A 22,452-nucleotide genomic window follows, 5' to 3' on the forward strand; every position below is an offset into this window, starting at 1 on the left:
CATCCTCTCTAATGTTTTTATTTTCTATCCTTAAACTACTATTTATTAATTTTCGCTGTTAAAAATAAACCAATAAGCTATATTTTTGCTCATAAAGGTAGGGTAAAAATGAATCTGAATGTAGCGATTTGAATTATTGCCATAAAAATAATCAAAGGCCATGAAGAATAGAATTTTGTAATGGTGCACCATTGTTTTATAGGGAATTTATTCCCATGTGAAAGAAAGAATAGAACATTAGTTCCTATAAATAAAAAGATAACTAAGCAGCTGAAACAGTACGCCTTGATCGGAACTATATAAACCTACATATAAAAGGTTCATCTGTTAAATATGCATTGTATGCATGCATGTCATGAGTGGGGTCGTGCATGTAAGAAAGCAATTAGGAGAGGGATGAAGAAAGATGGATGGATGTATCATGCACTCTTCACTTCCTTAATTAATAACATTAAAATCCTCATAATATATTACTAAAAGTGGAAATAGTATGAAAGGGAATAAGTTGGAAGCCTTTTTGTTCAAATAATGCTGGCGGAATCATGTAAAGAAGGGGCATTCTTGGAATTTTAATATGGGAACATTTTATTCGTTTGTACATTGCCACCTCCATGCATCTAAAACTAAGTTTATCTGTTTGTCTCCTCATGGACACATTAGCATAGGGATAATAGTCTTTTACAAGAGATGGATTGGGAGTTTAAGACCTGAGGGTAAAATTAACGTAATCCGTAAGTAATTTTCATACAAAAATTTATGCATGTAAAAAAACATCTTTCCGTCAGTCTTTAATAGAAGACATACGCAAACTAGCTAGTAACTTAATAAAAAAATATATGCATGTTTTCTCTCTTTATAATAAGATTTTAACTTTTTAACAATTACTCATGTTTCAGATGCAGTTAGATCCCACTCGTAAGAACGAGATATATATATATATATATATATATATATATATATATATATATATATATATATATATATATATATATATATATATATATATATATATATATATATATATATATATATATATATATATATATGTTCAAAACTAACCAAAATAAACTGATTTGAAAGGATTATCTAGACCAAAATAGAACTTTTCTAACTTTTCGAATCCCATTCCAAGGAGACCAAATAAAATACAATATGATACATGTCTAAGGAAGATGGCTTATTAGTTCTATTGCTTACATGGGTCCGACTTTTGAGAATCTTTTCGCAAGTATATAAACCATTCAAGTTCCATTAAAAAAATCACCAACTCAAATATTATCACACCATCTCTTCTTTTGCTAGTTTGCTTCATTCCGTGATTACTACATCAACACATTCTCAAGGTCAGTACTTAATTACTCTATAGGTAAATGGTGTTTTCAAAGATTTTAAAGGAGATAGAATGTGACAATTTTCTATGAATGATCATCATATGATTCGTAGTTGTGCATCATGCATAATTAATTACTTTTAAGCTTCAAAAGAGGTAGAATGTAATGGTTCTTTTTCATCGATGTTTCAGGTTCTAAAACATAAAACAAGAGAAAATGAGCAGTGGAGACTGGATGTGTGCTTCATGTCAGCATATGAACTTCAAGAAACGAGACGCTTGTCAAAGATGTCATTGTCCCAAGTTTGCGTCTCCTGAAGAGGTTTCATGTTATGGTATGAACAGAACGGAGGTTTTGGCTGGTGATTGGTATTGTGCTACATTCAACTGTGGGACACACAATTATGCTAGTAGGAACGCATGTTATAGGTGTGGAGGACTCAAAGATTATAGCGCTATGATGGCTGCAACGACAGCAGCATGTTATGGCTATGATGCTAGCGCTGTTCCAGGTTGGAAAACCGGAGATTGGATTTGCAATAGGTATAGAATTTTTTTTTTTAATGAAAACATTAACTAATAAATTTATATGAAAAGTTTCTTATTTCTTGTTCGTTGTTTGATATCATGCAGATTAGGTTGTGGAGTGCACAATTATGCTAGTAGAATGGAATGCTACAAATGCAAAACACCAAGGGAATGATTAAGGTAATTAAGTAACATGCATTTCGTTTCTCTTAACCGTGTATGTCTGTTTTGTTAGTTATTTTCATTTCTGATCAATATATAAAGATTTGATTTGATTTTTTTTTCTTTTTCAGAAAGAAAAGGAATCAAGGAAGAGAAACTTGCCCTTCAACGGCCATGTTTTTTTATTTACTCTTTCTTCTTTGTTTATTCTCTTTCTATAGGCGATATTCAGCTAGCAACCTTCTTTCTTTTTTTTCTTTTCTTTAATTTTATGCCTTAAACGCTTGATAGTTTCTGAGTTTATATACGGTGTAATCTCTTCTTAGATGAAGTTTATGGAACCGTAAGAATCTCTAGTATGTTCTTGCATCTCTCTCTCTCTCTCTCTCTCTCTCTCTCTCTCTCTCTCTCTCTCTCTCTCTCTCTCTCTCTCTCTCTCTCTCTCTCTCTCTCTCTCTCTCTCTCCAATGCAAACTTATTAGAGTTTAATGGAATTGACATAACTTATTATACAACTCTACATTAATTTTACTATAACGGATTGAACTAAATAGAGTTTAATGAAATATATATTTAATAGTAACAATGTTTCTTTTTTCTCATTGAAGAATTTAATGACCATTTAACTTCATATCCATTGAATGTCAACATAACATCCCATAATAATAGAGCTTAATCCATTGAATGTCAATTAAGTATCTCATATCATTCAATTCTTTCACTGAACTATGCATTGTGAATGGTCTAAAGATTGATAATTTCTCAGTTTATGAATCACCCAAACTTTAATTTTTTGTGTGAAGTTTAATTATGAAATCCCACAATTAAAATTCTTTTGCAAGTAGTTGCAGCCTTCTCCCCCTTTGTGAGTTTATGAAAGTAAATATTTTTTTTTGCCTTATACGGTTTCTAAAGCCATTCATAAAACGCTATAGAATTCAATAAATTGTCACATCATCCGTTAAACATCTATACAATCACTCAAAACCCATTAAACATCTATATATTCAATCCTAAATATCATTTTATTCATTCTATTAATTAGTAATTATTCAACTCCTTCATTCATCTCTATTCAATGTCATCACACACACACACACACTATATTCAACTCTTATTCAATCCTAATCATCATCTTATTCAACTCTTATAATACTTGCATTGTGGATGCTCTAACACTACGTGCAATATACGTAAGCTTTTTTATAATGTAGTTATGGAACCCAACAAATCATCCACAAATTTTGACATGCTCTCTTCAATCTAATGATCAAGCTTCATGTTTGTTTATCTTTAATTATTTTATGGTGTAAACTCTTATCTACATTTGAGCCAAGAAATTTTTTGTATGTTTATTGAATCCGCCTTAATTCCCACACAAATATACCAAGAAAACACACATGCATGAAGAAGAGATCAATAGGTTTTTGACCTTTGCTCCATATTGGAACATGAATCATAACTCTCAATAAAATGATTGATGCTGAAGATTGGATAGAACTTCAAAGAGACCAATTATATATTATTCGAGTATTTTGTCACCAACATTTAGCCGATCAGACAATGGCAATACGATTAAAAGCATCCATGCAGAGAATATCTAGAAATTGGAAAGAAAAACAAGCCATTGATTCGCTAGCAATAACTAGATATTCCATTAGAACACCCTCCCCCTCAGAAAAAAAAATAATAAATAAATAAATAAATAAAATAATAAGAAATAATAATAATAATTATAATAATAATAATAAAGAAATAAAATACCTCATAAATTTACATAGATAGGAACCATAAATTTACATAGATAGGAACTATGTGCTTTTTCTATGATTGATAATTATACATAACATACGAGTTACGACTACATTCTCGCTTTCTACAAAAAAGATAAAAAAATCTCTTTGAATACATAATACCTAAATACATATTTAATTGGCTTTTAGTCATTTACAATTTGATTATTTTATTTATTTATTTATTATATAAATTGTTTTTCACTAATATAAACTTAGATCGGTGTTCTATGTATATTCTTCTCAATGTGGAAGTTGACATTTGCGAAAGCAAATGCTGTACGATTCTTTGATCTTTTGATGTGTTTTATTGTTGTTATTTTTATCGGATGTTGTCTATTGAATTGAATTTAGAAAAAATATCATAAATTTTTTATCACATTTGAAGTTTAGTTCCTAATTTAAAAAATTTCATAAATGGTCCCTACAATTTCAAAACTTTTAATGTTTGGTTTTATTGCTTACGCCGTTAATTTTTGTTGGTTAACCGAATGACATTTTTGTCATTCCACTACTATGGGGACCATTTTTGATGTTTTTTGTTATATATATATATATATATATATATATATATATATATATATATATATATATATATATATATATATATATATATATGGGTTCCACCCTCTCTCTCTCCCTTTCTCTCTCTCTCTCTCTCTCTCTCTCTTATGTTGCACTTCGTCATTTCTACACATCACACACAATACACACATACCCACACACCTGCTGATCGATGATGAACTCATAAACACACACACACACACACATACTCCATAATCGATTTCCAAGTGTGTGTGTGTGTGTGTTCTTTTCATTTATCGATGGAGAAGCTCTTTGAATCAACAATTAGCAACCCTCACAAAACCCATAATGGTGAACAGGGTGCTGGTGTAAGGAGGTGGTTTTGAGATGGTAGCACCAATGGTTAATGGTTGGTTAAAGGGTAGTTGGCGAAGCTAAAGCATGGAGATGGTGTTGCACATCTGGTGCATCAGAGAAAAATGTGGGAGTGTGGTTCTCGGTGGTGGCTTTGATGATGATGATGATGTTCATAGAGGTTCAACAATCATTGGTGGTGGGAATCAACCACCTACTGTTAACCACCAAATTCCGACATTTTCCTTGCCGGATTGGGTTGGGGATCTGATTCCGGCGAACATTGATCGGAAGACAAACAATGTGGATATGAGGGTCATGATGTTTAAAGTTTGTAAGGTTGTTTCTTTTGGTATGGTGTAGTTATGTTGGCTGCTCTCGTATTCTGCCATTGTAGCATCGAATTAGAATTGGAATTCCATTTTATCATTGAGGACCAAATCATTGGCATTAAAATGGTTATTGACTGTATAATCAGATCAATTGTAGTATATTTGTAAGATAGATACAAGATTCGAATAAAGAGGTGGAGAAGAAGGGAGATTGTAGTACAAGATTGAAGAAGATGATGGTGGTATGTGTTCTTGGAGAGAGAGAAAGTGGGAGAGAGAGGTGGGTGGGTAGGATTATATATATATATATATATATATATATATATATATATATATATATATATATATATATATGTAGGATTAAATGTCTAAGCCCATAACTATTATTGGTATGTACTCGACCTGAGAGTAGCATGGTCCATTTGGGTTGCATAACACCAGGACAATTTGTTATGATGGACACTTGAGAAAAGGTTATATATGATTTATTAATATATTATAAGTTCTAATCTATTAATATGAAATCATATGTTTTAATTAGTATTGATCAAGAATTAATTTGGAATTAATTTAGTGATCAAAAGAGACTAATTAAATCTATGGGGACTAATTATGGTAATTAGTTATATTTATATGTGATGGGCTTATGATTCATGTTGGACCAAGTTTATGTATGGACACATAAAAAGTTGGGCCACATGAACCATGGATCATAGAACCCATGGGTATGGACTTGGGTTATACTCATGACCCTTGGAATCCTACATATAAATATATGCTTCATAACCTAAAAACGCCTATTTGGAGTACTTTTAGTTCTTGGAGGTGTTTTTGGTGCATCGAGATTCTCTCTGAAGAGCCACCTTTGTCCTAGGTGAGTTTTGAGCCATTGGAGGCATTCATACTTTTGGTGCTAAGCTCTTAAGGCAAAATACAACAACGTTTCAAGCTACATATGTGGTATGTCATCCAAACTAGTATTTCATATTATTTATGTCAATTGCATGCTAGTTATAGGCTTAATGCTTTGGAAATACCATTACATGTATAATTAGAGAAAACATGGATCCAAGGCATTTAGGGTTGTATGTGCACCATAGGATGTTGTAGTATACAAAACCCAACAGTGGTATCAGAGCCATGGGTTTTTTCTATTATATTTGATGTTATTATAAGTTTGCACAGGGAAAAAATCGAAATTTTTGCATTCTACCCAGTGAACTCACCGAGTCCACTGGGTGACTCGCCGAGTTGCATGCATTTGCCTTGGACTCGTCGAGTCCAGTAATGCGCTCAATGAGTTGGCAGTCCAGATAGAAAATTTTTGAGTGTTTTGGCCTAGTTTGGATTAGAATCATTACCACAAAAATGTTTTTGTTCATAAAATTTTATTTTGATGCTATGGTAATGATTATCCTCATACAAATAAAGGATAATTGTCAAAGTTTCAAGACTTGTTTTAGTTTATATGACTAGGCTAATTTTTGAAATTTGTTTGATATGAATTATATTAATTTAAGAGTTTATTTTTAATCAATAGAAAGTTGTATGATGATAGTTATTGTTCAAAGTTTGATCTAAAATATTCTTCATATGAGTTTTGTAACTTGTCCTCAAGTTATATGAAAAGTCTCATTCAAGAATTTTAAAACTCATAAAGTTCCATAGGTTATGAAAATGAAGAGTCTTATTTTCTTAAATATTTTTAAAGTCTTCCATAACTTGTTCTCAAGTTATGAAACTTGAAGAGTTTTTCATTAAACCATATTAAACTCATAAGTTATGGAAACCAAAAGTTTTTGAATTGACATTCCCTTATGTTTTGGAATTTGTAAAGTTAACCCCCCATGTATACTTTAATTCCAAACCCTAGAATTTTAAAAGTTTAAAATTCAACCCTTATACTATTATAATATTATAGGTTATATATATATATATATATATATATATATATATATATATATATATATATATATATATATATATATATTAGAGTAAAGTCAGTCTTACCGTTAGTAGGCCACATTCACGAAGCCGGTCTATAAGGGGGTATAAGGTTACTGCTTATAAAATGACAGTTTAATGGGTGTCCACTCTCACCCACCGCTTCCTTGACCGGTGGAAGGTCGTTACCCGAACAGGTAGGACAGGACATTAATTCTCCTTTCATTAAAAGTATAATGATAAATATAAAGTAAAAAAAACTTTTATTAAATTCCCAATCGTAGTTACTTTAGGAAAATGTGAATTTGGTGCTGACCCATGAAATTGCACTTTACACCTTTTTAAGTCGTTAGTGGAGCGTGTGTGGTTAATCGGCACACTAATCTGGGACTGATAATGGTTATTCACTCCTTGTTTGTGATCCTCGACAACCCAGTCACAAACTTGAAGGGCACAATCGAGATTTAAACATGCCATTGAATAGTTCAATGAATCTCAAAGGATCTAGGAATTTCTTAAGACCTAAAATTCTTTTTCATTTTTACATGGTGGAAATTGGTAAATCGTCATTTACCTGGCTTCATATATTTTGTAGCTTGGATTAGGGCATCCCTCTTCCTAGTTATAAAATATTGTGTTAGGTCATAGCCTTAATATTTCATATTGGGTGTTATGTTAAGGATTTAAATCAACTAAACTTGAATTTTTCCCTCATAGATGTCTAGTTATGACAACTATGGTCTTCCTTATCCTTTTGGATAAAGCTTTCCTAATGAAGATGATATCCCACATGGCGATCAAGGTGAAAGATTAATCCCTTTATCGTGCATTAATGGGACTAGAAATCATACTTCACTTCCTCCACCTCCTCCAATTATTTTCCCTAACCCACAAGTTCAAAGACTTGAAAAAGTTTAAGGTCACTCAAGCCCTTTTGGCAATCAAACACAAAGATGGATAGTTTGTGTACACTCACGTCTTGGAGATGAAGTCACATATTGGCATGCTGGGAGAGTTGGGTGTCGAAGTCTCAAGGAAGTTGGCTGTTGACTGGGTTCTTTAGTCACTCCCTGATGACAAATCACGACATGAACCTTATTGATCTTACTTATTTGCTTGTTGTTGCTAAATCAACAATGATTTGGAGCACTGGTAAAGAAAATTTGTTTGGAAGATCTACTTCCCAAACTGCCATGGACATTGACAATGGTAACATTAGAAGTCTAGAAAAGCTTTATCTTCCCAATGGAAAGGGATCGGCCATGGTCAAGTCATTTGTCCCAATGGTAAATAGAAAGGCTAAGTTTGAGATAGTCCCGTGTACCATTACCAAAGACTCCATATGTTTCTATTGCCAAAAGAAGGAGCATTGGTTGCGAAGCTGCCTTATTTACCTGATAGTTCACTAGGATGGTAAAAGTCAAAATTTGGCTATGCTTCAGGTAAAGTCCACTATCTAACTCTATTAAGTTCCTAATTGGAGATTCTTATTACATGATGTGACTAGGTCGCATTTTGATGTTTTGTAGAATCTAAGAAAAGAAAGGAAGCTTAAAGGAAGAGTAAGCTTATTCTGATCGCGAAGAGATGGATTTCGATCGCATGGTTCGATGATCAGAATTTTGAGTTGTTGCTTAAGAGTCATGATAGATTGCTTAGGAATAGATAACAACATGTTTTTCATTTTTAATTGTATTGTAAGGAAAAGTTTTCTGCAAATTTTTAAATAAAAGAAAAAGTTTTTGTATTTTAAGTTTCCTTACAATGGCATTTGTGAAAAATTGTTGTTTATATGATTTCATTGATAGCAATATTGGAAAATGGATTTGATTCTTTCGTTTGTAGTAGTGTCATAATTTACCAAATAAGGAAAGATTTGTCACACCCCGGCCGTCGGCGGAAACACCGGGCGGTGTAACGTCATTTCTTGTATCATAGTTATCAACATCCTGAAAATACATGCAATTTAAAAATACGTCAATATAAAGTTGGTGAGTTCACAAGTTTTGACTCCATATAAAAATAATACATATTCCGAGTTTCAAAAGTATAGTTTCGAAAGTATAATTTTGACTCTCCAACGTTTACTATATATATATATATATATATATATATATATATATATATATATATATATATATATCCTAGATATAAAAGTTTACTTACCAAATAAGTATATACCTATAAGTCTCATATACTATGAATATAAGTGTTTGTAATTCCATACAAACGAAAGTTGCTACGTATAAATCTTATTTCAATTCTATACGAGTAAAACCACTACGTATAAATCTATTTCAATTCTATACGAGTATGTGTGCTAGGTATAATTATCTACTTAATATAAGTAGTACCTAGGGTATAAGTAGGGGGAAACTTATACGTAACATTAATACTTGTATAACGACAAAGTATAATGTTTCTAACAAGTTGCTACCATGAGTCTGTAACCGTTGCTTGACAACAAAACCTCTGACAAAACAATACACTCATGCTTTACCATGAGAAACAATACACTCATGATTTACCATGAGAAACAACACCACGTGCTTCATCGACGCAGGAATAAAAATGAAAGGAACGAATCGTCACTCTCTTGTCTTGGGTTGTAATTAACAACCACGAGTGGGGTCGTCAACCCGTATCTTATTCATACATGACTTCCTCGCTCACACAGGATTAACGGTTACAGGTCAGAGGACTTCCACTACGATCCCCAATCTTAGTTGATGAATGAGGTAGCTCATGTAGACTTTGATGGCTTCGTATAGCTCTAACAACAAAAGCATTTTCATGTCTAAAACCCTAAGTCACTAGACTATGCTTTTAAACATTACTCCTAACTTCGTAACATTTAGGCAGTATAACAGCTATATCTTGAAGTAAAACCAGGTTTTATATTGACCTAAAACCAATAAGACTGGAAGGAGTGGGAGAGATGGTTCCCTAACTTTTGGTGGGCCATACCCTTCTATCCCTCACTCTCATTTCCCTCACCTAAAAGCCAATGAGTCGGAGGGAAGCCCTTTCCTCACTTTTTTTTATATTTTAAATAAAATTAGTTTTTTATTTATTTATAAATTTTAAATTAATATCAAACATAAAATTTAATTAAAAATAAAAAGCATTTAATTAAGTAAAATAAAAATTACATTAATATTTAAATAAGTAGAAAAAAAAACCCAAAAAAAATCAAACAAACTACAACATAGTAAAAATTATTAATTAATATCCTAATTTTATTTAAATCTATATACGTCACTCGGAATCATCGTCTTCGTCCTCGAATTCCAGGGAATCCATGTTTGCCTTCATGCACCGTATACAATTGGTGGATATCGTTGATAGTTTGTTTGCGCAAATATCGTTGCCCGTAAACCAAACAGATCGCTTTGCAGAACTTGTACACAGAGTCCCTCACGGTACGCTCTGACATTCTAAAATACTCGTCCCATTTGTCTGCGCCCATGCCATATGCTAGCTGACGAATTGGAGTTGTGCATTTTTGAATGGGAGAGAAACCTTTTTTTTCCCTTGCATCCATTTTCCATTGGAAATATGGAAAATGGCCTTCCAAATCGCCAACAATACGTAAAAATAGTTCCTTCCTCATCCGGAACCGACGTCGAAACTTTACAGCGTAGACGGCGTCATCTGCAAAATAATCTTCTATAAGACGATCGTGTCCGGCTTCGTGATTTCTATGTAACGGCAGCTTTCTTAGGTTAGGTCGTGCACGTGATGTTTCACCAAGTCGGTTTTGATAGTATGCAACCGTTTTCGCCATGACGGAACCGATAAACTTAGCCTCCTCTACTGCCGTCGAATCGGATGATGAAGATGATGACATTTTGAGTAATATTTTTTTAGAGAAATATAGAGAAATGTAGATTATGGTTTAAAAAATGATAAAATGTGTGAGTATTTATAGATTAAGAAAATGAAAGGAAAAAAGAAAATATATATATATATATATATATATATATATATATATATATATATACGTTAACAGCTATATAGCTGTTTGAGTATAAAAAAGAAAAAAAAAAGAAAAAAAATGAAGTGGCCAATGGTTAGAAGAGAGAGAGAGAGAGAGAGAGAGAGAGAGAGAGTGGGACTCTCTCCCCCCGGTTGCTTCCCGCGGTTCCTTTCTCGCACCCACGGTGGGGTGTGCACAGGTGTGGGATCGGTTCCCTCGCCCTTCCCTCACCCCACTCCGTCCGGCCTAATAACAACATATAACGTTCCTAATTTTATCTTGACATAAAACTATCAATAACTATACTAAGTTTTATCTTAAAATAAAACTAATCAATAACAACATATAACATATCCAGTTTTATCTTGACATAAAACCAATAACAACAACATATACAAACATGGTTTTATCTTGACATAAAACCAATAATAACAACATATTTATCAATTAACATATAAGACTTCCGAGTATAACTCTGGAACTATATCACACACATAATATATATAGAATCCTAAGTATAACTCAAGATGTACATTAGTATACTACTATAACAATAACATACTAACAACTTTACGATAGTTGTATAATTTCATATATATGAAATAACTATATCCCGGATATTATAACTATCTACGTTGATACTAATATACTATCATATAGACATAATAATAACATATATATATATAATATCCAACATGTGTTTTCCCCCAAAATATTAGAAAGTGGGGCCGTGAAACTCACCTTAGCAGCGTGATTTTATGTAATCTAAGCAGAAACAGTCAGCGGTACAAGGTCGTCGGGGCTCGGGAAGCGAAACGACTTCATCAAAGGAGAGAGGAGGAAGGATATCAAGTGTAAGAATGGCTTGGGTCGATCTTTCTATTTATAGTAAGGTTTTTGGCCCTCACGAAGTGAGAAATGATAGGTTCACGTCGTGAGTTATGGCAAGAGTCATCCTGTAGCTTTAACGCATATTTTCTAGCTCCGATTCGTGTCCTACAGCGTCCTCACGTCGTGAGAAAACCTTGCTCACGTCGTGAGCTTTTGGGTTATCGTTCCGTGGACTTCTAGCTTCAAATTTTGGCGGTTTGACTCCTCACGTCTTAAGTTTTGATGATCACGTCGTGAGTCCAGTCAGATTAGGGTTTCTGACACGTGTCGTGCTCTCAGTCAGATTAGGGTTTCTGACAACTATAACTTTGGAAGGTCGTAACTTTTGCATACGAACTCCGTTTTTGATGTTCTTTATATCCACGCGTAGGTAATTCCGAGTACTAAAACTTTGTTTTAGATTCCAATAGCTAATTCTAAGTCTATTTTAAATTCCTCTTATTATAGAGATTTATAGTGTTAGGGTTTATCATAACTTCTTCCCGCGAAGTCAGATTTAGACGTTATCTATATTTTTGGATTCGTGTGGATGTATACTTTGAGTTTTATCATACATTATGTATGAAAGTTCATACTTTATCATGAATTACATAGAAAAGTTTGTCACTTTACTAGTTTAACAAAGTCACATTACATGATTGCCATAATCACATGTGATTGTTATTGACCTATTTTGACTGGTGTTACAAGATTCTCATCACCCAAGTTTTAGTTGGATAGAAACTTGGAATCATACAACTTGCAGTGTGTGATGAATGAGAATTTTTATCTTTGGGAAATTAATACTAATTCCTTCTTCACATGTATATGTGAGTAAAGTGAAGGAATAGGGGATCAGGTACACTTGGTTGTGCGCTGATCAGGTCCACCATAAAGAACGATAAGGCTATTCGTCATGATTTACTAAAGTTTAGTAAATATGGTTGTGCTTACAAGTTTAAGTATAATTTTAAAACATTGGAAAAGTTTCAATGTATGGTAGAACAAATGAGAAGAATCAAATTAGGCAGAAAGATAAAAGTTTCTCCAATTTGAAAAGATGGGAGAGTACTTGTAGTATCATGTTTTATGCTTATCTTAGTGATTAAGAAAACATATCAGAATTGATCCTCTAAGGAAATCTAAGTGCATTTTTTTGACTAAGAAGAGGAATCTTGAATTGTTGAAATGGTTAAATCAAAAGATAAATCATACTTCATTCCAAAACAAGTCTTAGAGTCATACTCCAAGATTGTAACTTGAGTGAAATAATCTTTAGAAGGTTTATAACACTTGTCAAATGTAGAGTAAAATGTTTTCTTACTCTTATACATTTCAAATTGGTAAGTTGTGATGTTTTGGATAAAACAAAGACCAACTAAGACCGATTGTGTGAAGAACACATCTTGATAAGAATCCACACTAACTCTTGAATATTTGTTTTGTCAAGGAATGGTTCTTGAAAAAGAGAATCGTAGATGAAAAGAGGTCAGTGGGAGTCTTAAAGATCTTGGAATAGTTTCAAGAAGTAATCAAGAGTAAGCCTATTATCAATCACTAGCACATGACTTGAGGTTTGTAACCTATCGTGTTGACATATTCTTATTTATGTGCCATTCCAATTAGTTGACTATGCTTGTGAGTTCTATGAGTTCTCAATTGTTTCCATAACAACCTGGAAGCAATGGTAGGCCCTTGTGCTGCCGGGTAGCAAGAAATTAAGATTGAACAAGTTTAGTCCATATGAGCTTGGATTTGTCACTAACCTTGTCTTTTGATTATGGTTTTGACAAATTCATATGGATAGGAACATATACACTATAAAAATCTAAGTGTCATAAGGTTTCTCTCCGAGTTATGAAAATGATGGTGAAGAAACGCTTTCATTAAGTAGATTTTAAAGGATTCTAGAGTTAGCAGTTGTGTATTTGCATTCTCAAATTCGATTATGATTACGGCATCCCTTTTCATAGTTCGAATTGTGAGAAATGGCAAATAGTTTGAACATTTGAGACTTATCAGTTTGAGTTCTGAAAGGTTCAAACACACACATGTGCTATTTAATCTAAAAAGATGTATGGTCTTGAGAAGTCTTGTAAAGACTTATCGAAGCATCAAGTATCATAAATCTGCACTTTGGAAAGAAAGTCAACAAGTATTGATTTCTAGAAGTCTAGCTGATTTATGGGTACATGTCAAAGCTAGTGGGAGCATAAGTGTTATGCTAATAAGGATATAATCATCATGTTAGTAGGAGCATGATCATTATGTTAAGTAATGCAAATTAGTAGTGTTAATTATAAAAAAAAGATCAATCTGCAAAGTTGCAGGGTTTGAAAAGTTGTTTTGCTATCATTAAAGGAGAGGAAATTATACTTCATCCCAATTCTAAAAGCTTAGATTGAGACTTTAATTAAATTTAGTCAAGTATATATATGAATTTTATGTAGGAATGGTTCAACATAAGGAAATTCTATATATGGAAATATTATTTTCATTTTAAATTCGATTATGATTACGACATACCTTTTCATAATCGAATTATGAGAACATGGAAAATAGATATATAAATATTATAGCAAAAGACTAGTCTAGTATCTTGTCTTTATGTGAGACATCATGAATCGTGTCCCATATGCTTCAGATATAGGATCGATTATATGTGTTGTAATATTCATCCGTTCTAAATTTTCCAAATGCCTAAGGCATTAAGAGGGAAAAAGGAATACAACCGGATATGACTAAAATGATTAAGCAATTGTCGAGGAAAATCTGAGGTTTACCAAAGATTGGTTGCTCATGGACAATCAGAAGCATGGTGTAAATTTTTCGTAGGACCTTATTGACATATTCTGAAAAGAGGCAACTCTTGTTCAGAAGTGATAGTTAACATGGGAATATGGAAATGTTTCTATAGGTGGAAGTTATTCATTAATTCTATGTAAGATTAGACAACTTAATGCAAGAAGGATGTTCAAAGGAATGTACTTTGAATGTGAGACTTCGTTTCCATGGAATTGCTCTCCATTGGAATACTTTGTAATGTCTGTTGCAAAGTCTTTGTGACTTTTGTGCGTAGTCATTACAAGAGGATCATTGCATATAAGTTTAGAATCTAACAGATTTCAGTAAATCGCAAAGAATCTTGTATTCTTACATTTATCATACGGATTTGGAACTATGAAATGAGCATCATTGAAATGTTTTCCATTGATCTATTCCACAATGAAAGGACCATACGTAAATATATTGTGCATGCTTGTAGCATGGGACAACTATTGTTTTAGTCAAGTATTAAGTTGATTATTTGAAACATGATACAATGAATAATGAGTAATCAATATGACTCAAAAGTTTTGGGGCCATATAGGATTAGTATTATTCTTGTGTTTCACTTTGCATGTTTTGACTTCCCAAATAACTAGGTTATTCAAACCGTCCACAGTTGATCATACATTGAAAGTAGGTATCGAGGCAAGACTATCATGAATGGGTATGTAGTTTGTCTAGGTGTTTTATACATAGTTGCAGTATTCATGAGTGCTTTTGTAATAAGATTCGGGTATTGGATTAAACCCACGCTCATTTGAATCACTTCATGGATTTTATCACGAGTGATCATGAGACAATAATATCTTATATTCTTCAAACAGAGAGATATGAGTTGCAGTCTAGAAGTCGGTTACACGTTGATAATGTGAAAACATACCAGTAACTTGTTGTTATAAAATGCATTGTTGTGTGTGATTTGATGAGTAGATAGAGAAAGCATGTGAGTCGAAGTTTATCCATTCCTTTTTATCCTTGGAGGGATCAAAGCGATATCTGTGGGCCCCTCAATGATTTAGTGATGAAAAATCTAAGTGCTCGATCGGGCCTGGACTGATTTGATTTGTTCAATTAGTTAGTCTTCATAAATCGGATACCGGGAAACAATAGATGGACAGAGAGAATGATTATAATCCATGTCATAGTCCATATGATATCTAGAATGGAGGAATATTTGATCCCTTATCTAATGGTTAGGTCATTGATTAGGTCGGAGTTCGACAACGACTTTAAGAGCTATGATTGCTAGTTGGGTTTTGGAGTCGTACTTGCAATAATAGTTATTAGACTTATCCAAGTTGGAGACTGTTCGATTAGATGTCTAAGCTCATAACTATTATTGGTATGTACTCGACCCGAGAGTAGCACGGTTTATTTGGGTTGCATAACACCAGGACAATTTGTTAGGATGGACTCTTGACAAAAGGTTATATATGATTTATTAATATATCATAAGTTCTAATATATTAATATGAAATCATATGTTTTAATTAGTATTGATCAAGAATTGATTTGGAATTAACTTAGTGATCAAAATAGACTAATTAAATCTACGAGGACTAATTATGGTAATTAGTTATATTAATATGTGTTGGGCTTATGATCCATGTTGGACCAAGTTTATGTATGGACACATAAAGAGTTGGGCCACATGAACCATGGGTATGGATTTGGGTTATACCCATGACCCTTGGAACCCTACATATAAATATATGCTTCATAACCTAAAAACACCTACTTGGAGTACTTGTAGTTCTTGGAGTTCTTGGAGGTGTTTTTGGTGCATGGAGATTCTCTCTCAAGAGCCACCTTTGTCCTAGGTGAGTTGTGAGCCATTTGAGACATTCATACTTTTGTTGCTAAGCTCTTAAGGTCAAATACAACAAGGTTTCAAGCCACATAAGAGGTATGTCATCATAACTAGTATTTCATTGTGGTAGTGAGATGACGAAAGTATCCTTCGGTTAATATATAAAACTTAACAAAATAGACAATAAGGACCAAACATCAAAAGTTTTGAAAGCACATGGACCATCTATAAAATTTTGTAAATGTAGGGACTAAACTTCAGATTTTGGAAAAACGTATGGACCATTTATGATGTTTTTTGTTTTAAATTTATTTCCTTTTTTTAGAGGAAATCTAATTTGAATTTTATAGTTTAATCATATATTGTATTTTTAAAAAGGAATATACAATGAACCAAAATATATAAAGTTATGTTCAAGTTCAGACGAGAATGAAAAGAATAATGAGAACTAGAACCAATCTAAATCATATGTGAGTTTAGTTCAAATGGCAAGACGTGTTGTTGTTTTTCTTAACTTTTACAAACACATAATTTGGTATTTATGGATTCTAGTCTAATAGCTACCAAGTTAAATAACTCCTTTCGTATGCTATATAGTTTAGATATTTTTTTAAATAATTGGTTGCACTTTATTTTATTTAAAAGGAAAAATATAAATTTAAACTCACAAAATTTATTCTTTAAAGAAAAGAGCTAGACAAACCTAATTTGTTTTTTGTATTACAACCATGTTGTCAATCATATGAGAATGTTTAACATCAAAATCATTAATATCGATGAGTTTAGAACAAGAATATAAGAACAATTCACAAAACAAATTAACACAAGAATGTACGAACACAATAGTTTGTCACACCCCAAAACCGTGAACGGCGGAAACGTTCTGGGGCAGAGGATGTCATGTAATGTATCATAACAATGCAAAGTAGTAAACAAGAAACAACAACATCCATTGCATTAATAGTATAATTTTGGTTACAAGTGTGTTCTTTCATATTATAAGACAACATAATGAACAATAAAAACAATATAGGAGTCTTGATTTCTTCATCTTCACAAAAACTGGCCGTCGTACCTGTCTATTTGTGACCTGAGAATACAAGTATTTTGAAAGCGAGTATCAGCAATAAAGCTGGTGAATTCATAAGTATTAATGTGTCTTTGATTTGTAAAAGCTGTAAAGTAATGTCTTGTAAACCTTTGGAAAAAGTTTGTATAAGTATGAACTGTTTGAAAGTAGTTGAAAACGTTTGAATACCCTAGCAAATCCCTATGATTTCTATTAGTATAAAGAGTAGTCTTCTACCAAGACTAGACCGTTTTGAAAGTAACAAAGCTGGTTTTTCCCTCGTATGACTACTATTAACAATATATATAGTCTACCTCGTCGTTTATGTGAATGTATCACAAAATAAAAGTAATAGGAAAATATAGCCATGTAAGTGTTATCCTTTTGTATTAGGATCAACTCGACATCGCGACTGCCGAAAAAGTATTACCTTGAACGTCCATAGATGTTCATTTTCCTCTGTAGCTAACAGCAAGTTGAAGGAATGGTTAGTCTCGTAAAGGTACACGTAATATAAGTATTACCGTAGGCATCCATAGATGTTCATTACCTCTATTGCTAACAGCTGGGTGCCGGAATGGTTAGTCCCGTCTAGTATACTTTTGTACTAGGATAGACAAAACTATTCTACACGTATAATATGTACTAGTATCTCATCATATAGTATCTAGGTACAAGTATCCATGTAAATGTATCTATGTAAACGTATTCATGTAAGCGTATCTATGTAGACGTATTCATGTAACATGTAATGTATAGTATAGACTCTTGAATGAACTGACTCTTGTGTGATTCCTTGTACTTGGAATGGTAAATGGCATCTCCTAACTACACCTATTATAGTTACTAGTAATGTACGTGTATAACTTGAAGTATGCCTTTGCTAACCAAAGGTACTGAACTGGCCGAGGAAACTTTTATGTCTATACATGTATGGGCATGCATTTGATAATATAGAAGCATAAAAGAAGTTTTGTAAAACCTTTGAAAAGTTTAATACTAAGAAACGATGACATGATGTCAGTTTGTAAAATGATTTGAAAGTATTTTGTTTGATAAGACAGTTTAAGTATAAGGAAAACCTTTGTTTGAAAACACATTTGTAAATGAGTTTAAAAGGAAAATTACAGTGTATAAAGCAGTTTGATAAAGCGTTTTAAACATTTAAAAATGTTTAAGAAAGTCATTTAAAAGAAATTTGTTTGGTAAACAGCCAACGTATAGTAAATCCGTTTGCATGTTAGTTATTAATCACATGTGATTGATATAATAACTAGCATGATTCAACTTGTATCCCTTTCACCACATAGACGGCAAACTAGATTGGTCGTCACATTGGTGGTTAATGTAATGAACTCAAGTGGGGCTCTACAGGTACGAGAGGTGTGCCCCTTCCTGTTGCACTTAGCATAGAAGAGTTCTTGACAGATACCATGATGATGGTAGCTGCACTTGCTGCAGTGGGGGAGGTTTCCTAGGTATGGTCTTGTAGGTGTTAGGATGGAAGGGTTGGTAGGGGTATTGACCGTCTCAGCTCGTTGCCCTTCGGAAGGTCCTTGAGCTGAGGTACTTCCCTCCTCGATCTTGAACATTCTCTTCAGTGGATTTGGTTGAGGTTCTTGGGTGGCTGGGTACACAGAGGTTGGTTGCTGCTTTCCATTACTTGGATCGGAATTTCCGATAGGGCTCGTGCTAACATTGTCGTTGTTAGCATTCAGTTGAGCCATGACAGCTGCTACGGCTGCCGAGACTGCAGCTTTGAACGTAGCTTCATCGAGTAGGAGAGTCGGTTTCTCGCCAGTGGATCGGTTACGCTTCTTTGGAGGCATGGTTTTCTTACACAGAAAGAACACAAGATGGTGAGGGACGATGGTTAAACCTGGACGTATCTATCCTTACTATATTAGGCATAAGTTTTTCCCGTGCCTCGGATATTGGTTGTCTGAGTGTCGACCTACATCCCTATGATTTAGTCCGGGTATTCAAGGTAGGAGTATGAGTATCGGAAAAGCCATAATATGGGAGTCGTTCCTACTAAGTTACCTTTATATTGGGAAAGGTTTCACTCTCCGGCTTGGAAAGATTTGAGAACAGTTCGGAATGAAGACCGCAGGAAGAAAGGCTCATGAAGACTTATGGCTAAACACTCTCAATAGAGGTGTGGGGATCCGCTCTAATCGTATTACTTGCAACGGGAAAAGGCGATTTACCTAACACATAGCGTGAGTAGTGCGATCACTAACTCACTAAATTGTATTATTTTATGGGTGTATTAGCGTGACGAACACGAGGAAAAGACACTTCTCGGGTTCTATGTATTGGCTACCTCTGTCTACCTCGTATCTTTGACTGGGACCAGCGTTGGTTTCCTTCGGGTAGTTACCTAGGGTTCTCTTCTCCTACAGACATATTGAATTTCTACTCCGTCTTACTTCCGATTCCGACTCTGGGTGTCATCACTTCATGATGGATGACTGGAAATCTCGGAAGTTTAAGCGAATTTCCCACCATGTTCCTAAAAAGATATAGGCACTTGGTGATTTCAATGGTCTCGACCTAGTTCATTTATTTCTGAACTGGAAATCTTCTCAATGAACCTCTTCGGGGTTTGAATCAACTCTTCTGCCGAGTACTGTAGTGGATAGGGTTTTCTACAGGGTTCATGCGAGAATGGAAATGTCTAAATAATCCTAAGAGATTATTAACATTTCACTGGGTGATCCATATCGAGTCCTGCTACAATTTCATAGGGTACACAAATCATATATAGCTTAGATCCGATAGGCCTTCGAATATGTGATACTACTCTATATCCACATCCCAAAGAGAAAAAGGAAGTAGAGCGAAACCACACATTCTTAGCCTATGGGATCCTTATTACATATAACCTTGGGAGTATACCCTCTGTAATTGTAGGTATATCAATAAGGATCTATTTAGTTCCTCACACAAGGTTATCTAGGGATCCTAAAATACCCCTATGGTATTTTAATTGTTTCTTATCTTCTGAATTTGATTCTGGGATTAATGTGAGTCTTTTAGTATTCCAAAATACTCCCATAGTATTTTAAACTTTATGTTTGGCTCTAGCATTCCTAGTTGGTAAGTTTCTGACCTGTTGCAACACCAGTATCACTCCCAAGCACACGTTCATCGCATGTCGAATAAATGTAGTTGATCAGGTTACATTTATTCCAGCTTACGATTACATAACTGCCCAGGTTTGACGGTAATGCTCAACATCCAAAGACTTTTACTGTTGTTCTTCTTGTGATACTTGTGTTCGAGTGTTTAGATTATGGATGTTCTTATACTTTGGTAAAATATGGTTATATTTTAAAGTATAATTCTTGGTCAGAGTGTTTTATCCCTATGTATTTATAGGCTTTAAATCTTTTATGAATTGATATACTTAGCTCACTATAAACAATGCTCTGATACCAATCTGTCACACCCCAAAACCAGAACGGCGGAAACGTTCTGGGGTGGATGACGTCATGTGAAGTATCACAACATATGTAGTATAGTAATCAAAGTACAACAACCATCGCATTAATAGTAATAGTTTTACATAGTTTACATTGCATAGAAACATCAAAGTAATATAGAAAGTAATATAGTTGAAGCTCGGTACTAAACTGTCTTCAACAAAAGCTCCTGAGATGTACCTGTCTATTGCTGACCTGAGAATACAAGTTATTTTGAAAGCGAGTATCAGCATTTTTATAAATGCTGTTGAGTTCATAAGTATTTAGTGTCATTTGTGTAAGTAAGCCTTTTATTAAAAATAACTTTATAAAAGTAGTAGTTTAGAATCTACGGTGTATTAGCGTCCTTTCCAGAAAATCCTATATTTTCTAATCAAAAGTAGTCTTCTACCAAGACTCGACAATGTTATGTTTTAAAGAGAAATTTTCCCTGAAATGCTATCATTACCAAAATACGGTATTTGACTTTAAAGAAAGTAGGAGAATATCACTAGTAAAAGTACTAGGGGAAAATAACATATGCCTCAGCAGAAAATACTGCTGACTAAGGCAAAGAAATCATAGACTCCAGGATAGTATCAAATGAATGATACGCCTCGCTCAGCCTAACAAAAGGAAACACAGACCCCAGAGGGTATCAAATGTACGATACGGCTAGCAAGGTCTAAAACAAGGAAACCCAGACCCCAGATAGTATCAAATGAAAGATATAGCTAGCAAGGTCTAAAACAAAGGGTGAATGTGAACTCGTATGTATCCATGCTGATCGACGATAGAGTATCCTATGACCCTCCAGGTCACGCGTAGAGGTAGTGGCAGTAGTAGTGGCTTTATGTCACCCATGGGCCTTACCGGCGAGAACTGTAGCTAGTGGTCAGGGTGTGGGAGGGTCAGTCCCATATAGATCTATACACATGATGTTCACTCTCCCTCCTGGAGACTCTGGTTACACGGCGTTGGCGCAATGAAGCGTTGTAGAGGGAAATAGTGTGTCACATTCTAAAGTAAGAGATAGAGAGAGATAGAGAGAGATAGAGTGAGAGATGGAGTCTCCTAACTATTCCTATAATAGTTACTAGGGTTCCAGGAACATGAATAATAGAGAGTCCTTTACTACCCAAGGCGATGTAATAGTCGAGAGAAGGAGAGAGAGAGAGATAGAGAGAGAGAGAGAGCTTTTATGTCCATATATGTATACATGATATATAACTGATCTTTAAACGACCTTCAGACGGATATCCGATACCCACCAGACCACATCCCAACGAGGAAAAGGAAATAGGGCGAACTAGCCTTCCTAAGTCTTTTAAACATTATTTATATAACTATACAAATACAGGCATGCATTTAACGATGTAGAAGCATTTAACGAAGTAGTAGCATTAACGAAGTAAAAGCACTTAACAAAGTAGTAGCATTTAAAGAAGTAGAAGCATCCA

The 22,452-nt window shown here is 33.9% G+C and overlaps 2 protein-coding genes across 2 annotated transcripts; one reads left to right on the forward strand and one right to left on the reverse strand.

Moving 5' to 3' along the window:
* Window positions 1-1,229: 1,229 nt before the first annotated feature.
* LOC145051480 (RNA-binding protein involved in heterochromatin assembly dri1-like) lies at window positions 1,230-2,038 on the forward strand. Its single transcript, XM_078999442.1, has 3 exons — window positions 1,230-1,343; window positions 1,523-1,873; window positions 1,964-2,038. Exons 2-3 carry the CDS (start codon window positions 1,548-1,550, stop codon window positions 2,031-2,033), a joined length of 396 nt encoding a protein of 131 aa, XP_078855568.1. The 5' UTR covers window positions 1,230-1,343; window positions 1,523-1,547; the 3' UTR covers window positions 2,034-2,038.
* Window positions 2,039-10,236: 8,198 nt separating this feature from the next.
* Window positions 10,237-10,818, reverse strand: LOC145050249 (uncharacterized). Its single transcript, XM_078998531.1, has one exon. The coding sequence runs from the start codon at window positions 10,816-10,818 to the stop codon at window positions 10,237-10,239; it is 582 nt and encodes a 193-aa protein (XP_078854657.1).
* Window positions 10,819-22,452: the final 11,634 nt, after the last annotated feature.

This window comes from Lactuca serriola, chromosome 5 (genome assembly GCF_051521515.1).
Source record: "Lactuca serriola cultivar US96UC23 chromosome 5, Lser_US96UC23_V15, whole genome shotgun sequence".
NCBI classification, from domain to species: Eukaryota; Viridiplantae; Streptophyta; class Magnoliopsida; order Asterales; family Asteraceae; genus Lactuca; species Lactuca serriola.

What these genes read in the sequence shown, in the direction of transcription:
- LOC145051480 (XM_078999442.1), top strand. Translation starts at nt 1,548, where the DNA reads ATGAGCAGTGGAGACTGGATGTGTGCTTCATGTCAGCATATGAACTTC. An exon ending in GGAGATTGGATTTGCAATAG is followed by an intron (nt 1,874 to 1,963) that starts GTATAGAATTTT and finishes GATATCATGCAG; the next exon opens with ATTAGGTTGTGGAGTGCACA.
- LOC145050249 (XM_078998531.1), bottom strand. Translation starts at nt 10,818, where the DNA reads ATGTCATCATCTTCATCATCCGATTCGACGGCAGTAGAGGAGGCTAAG.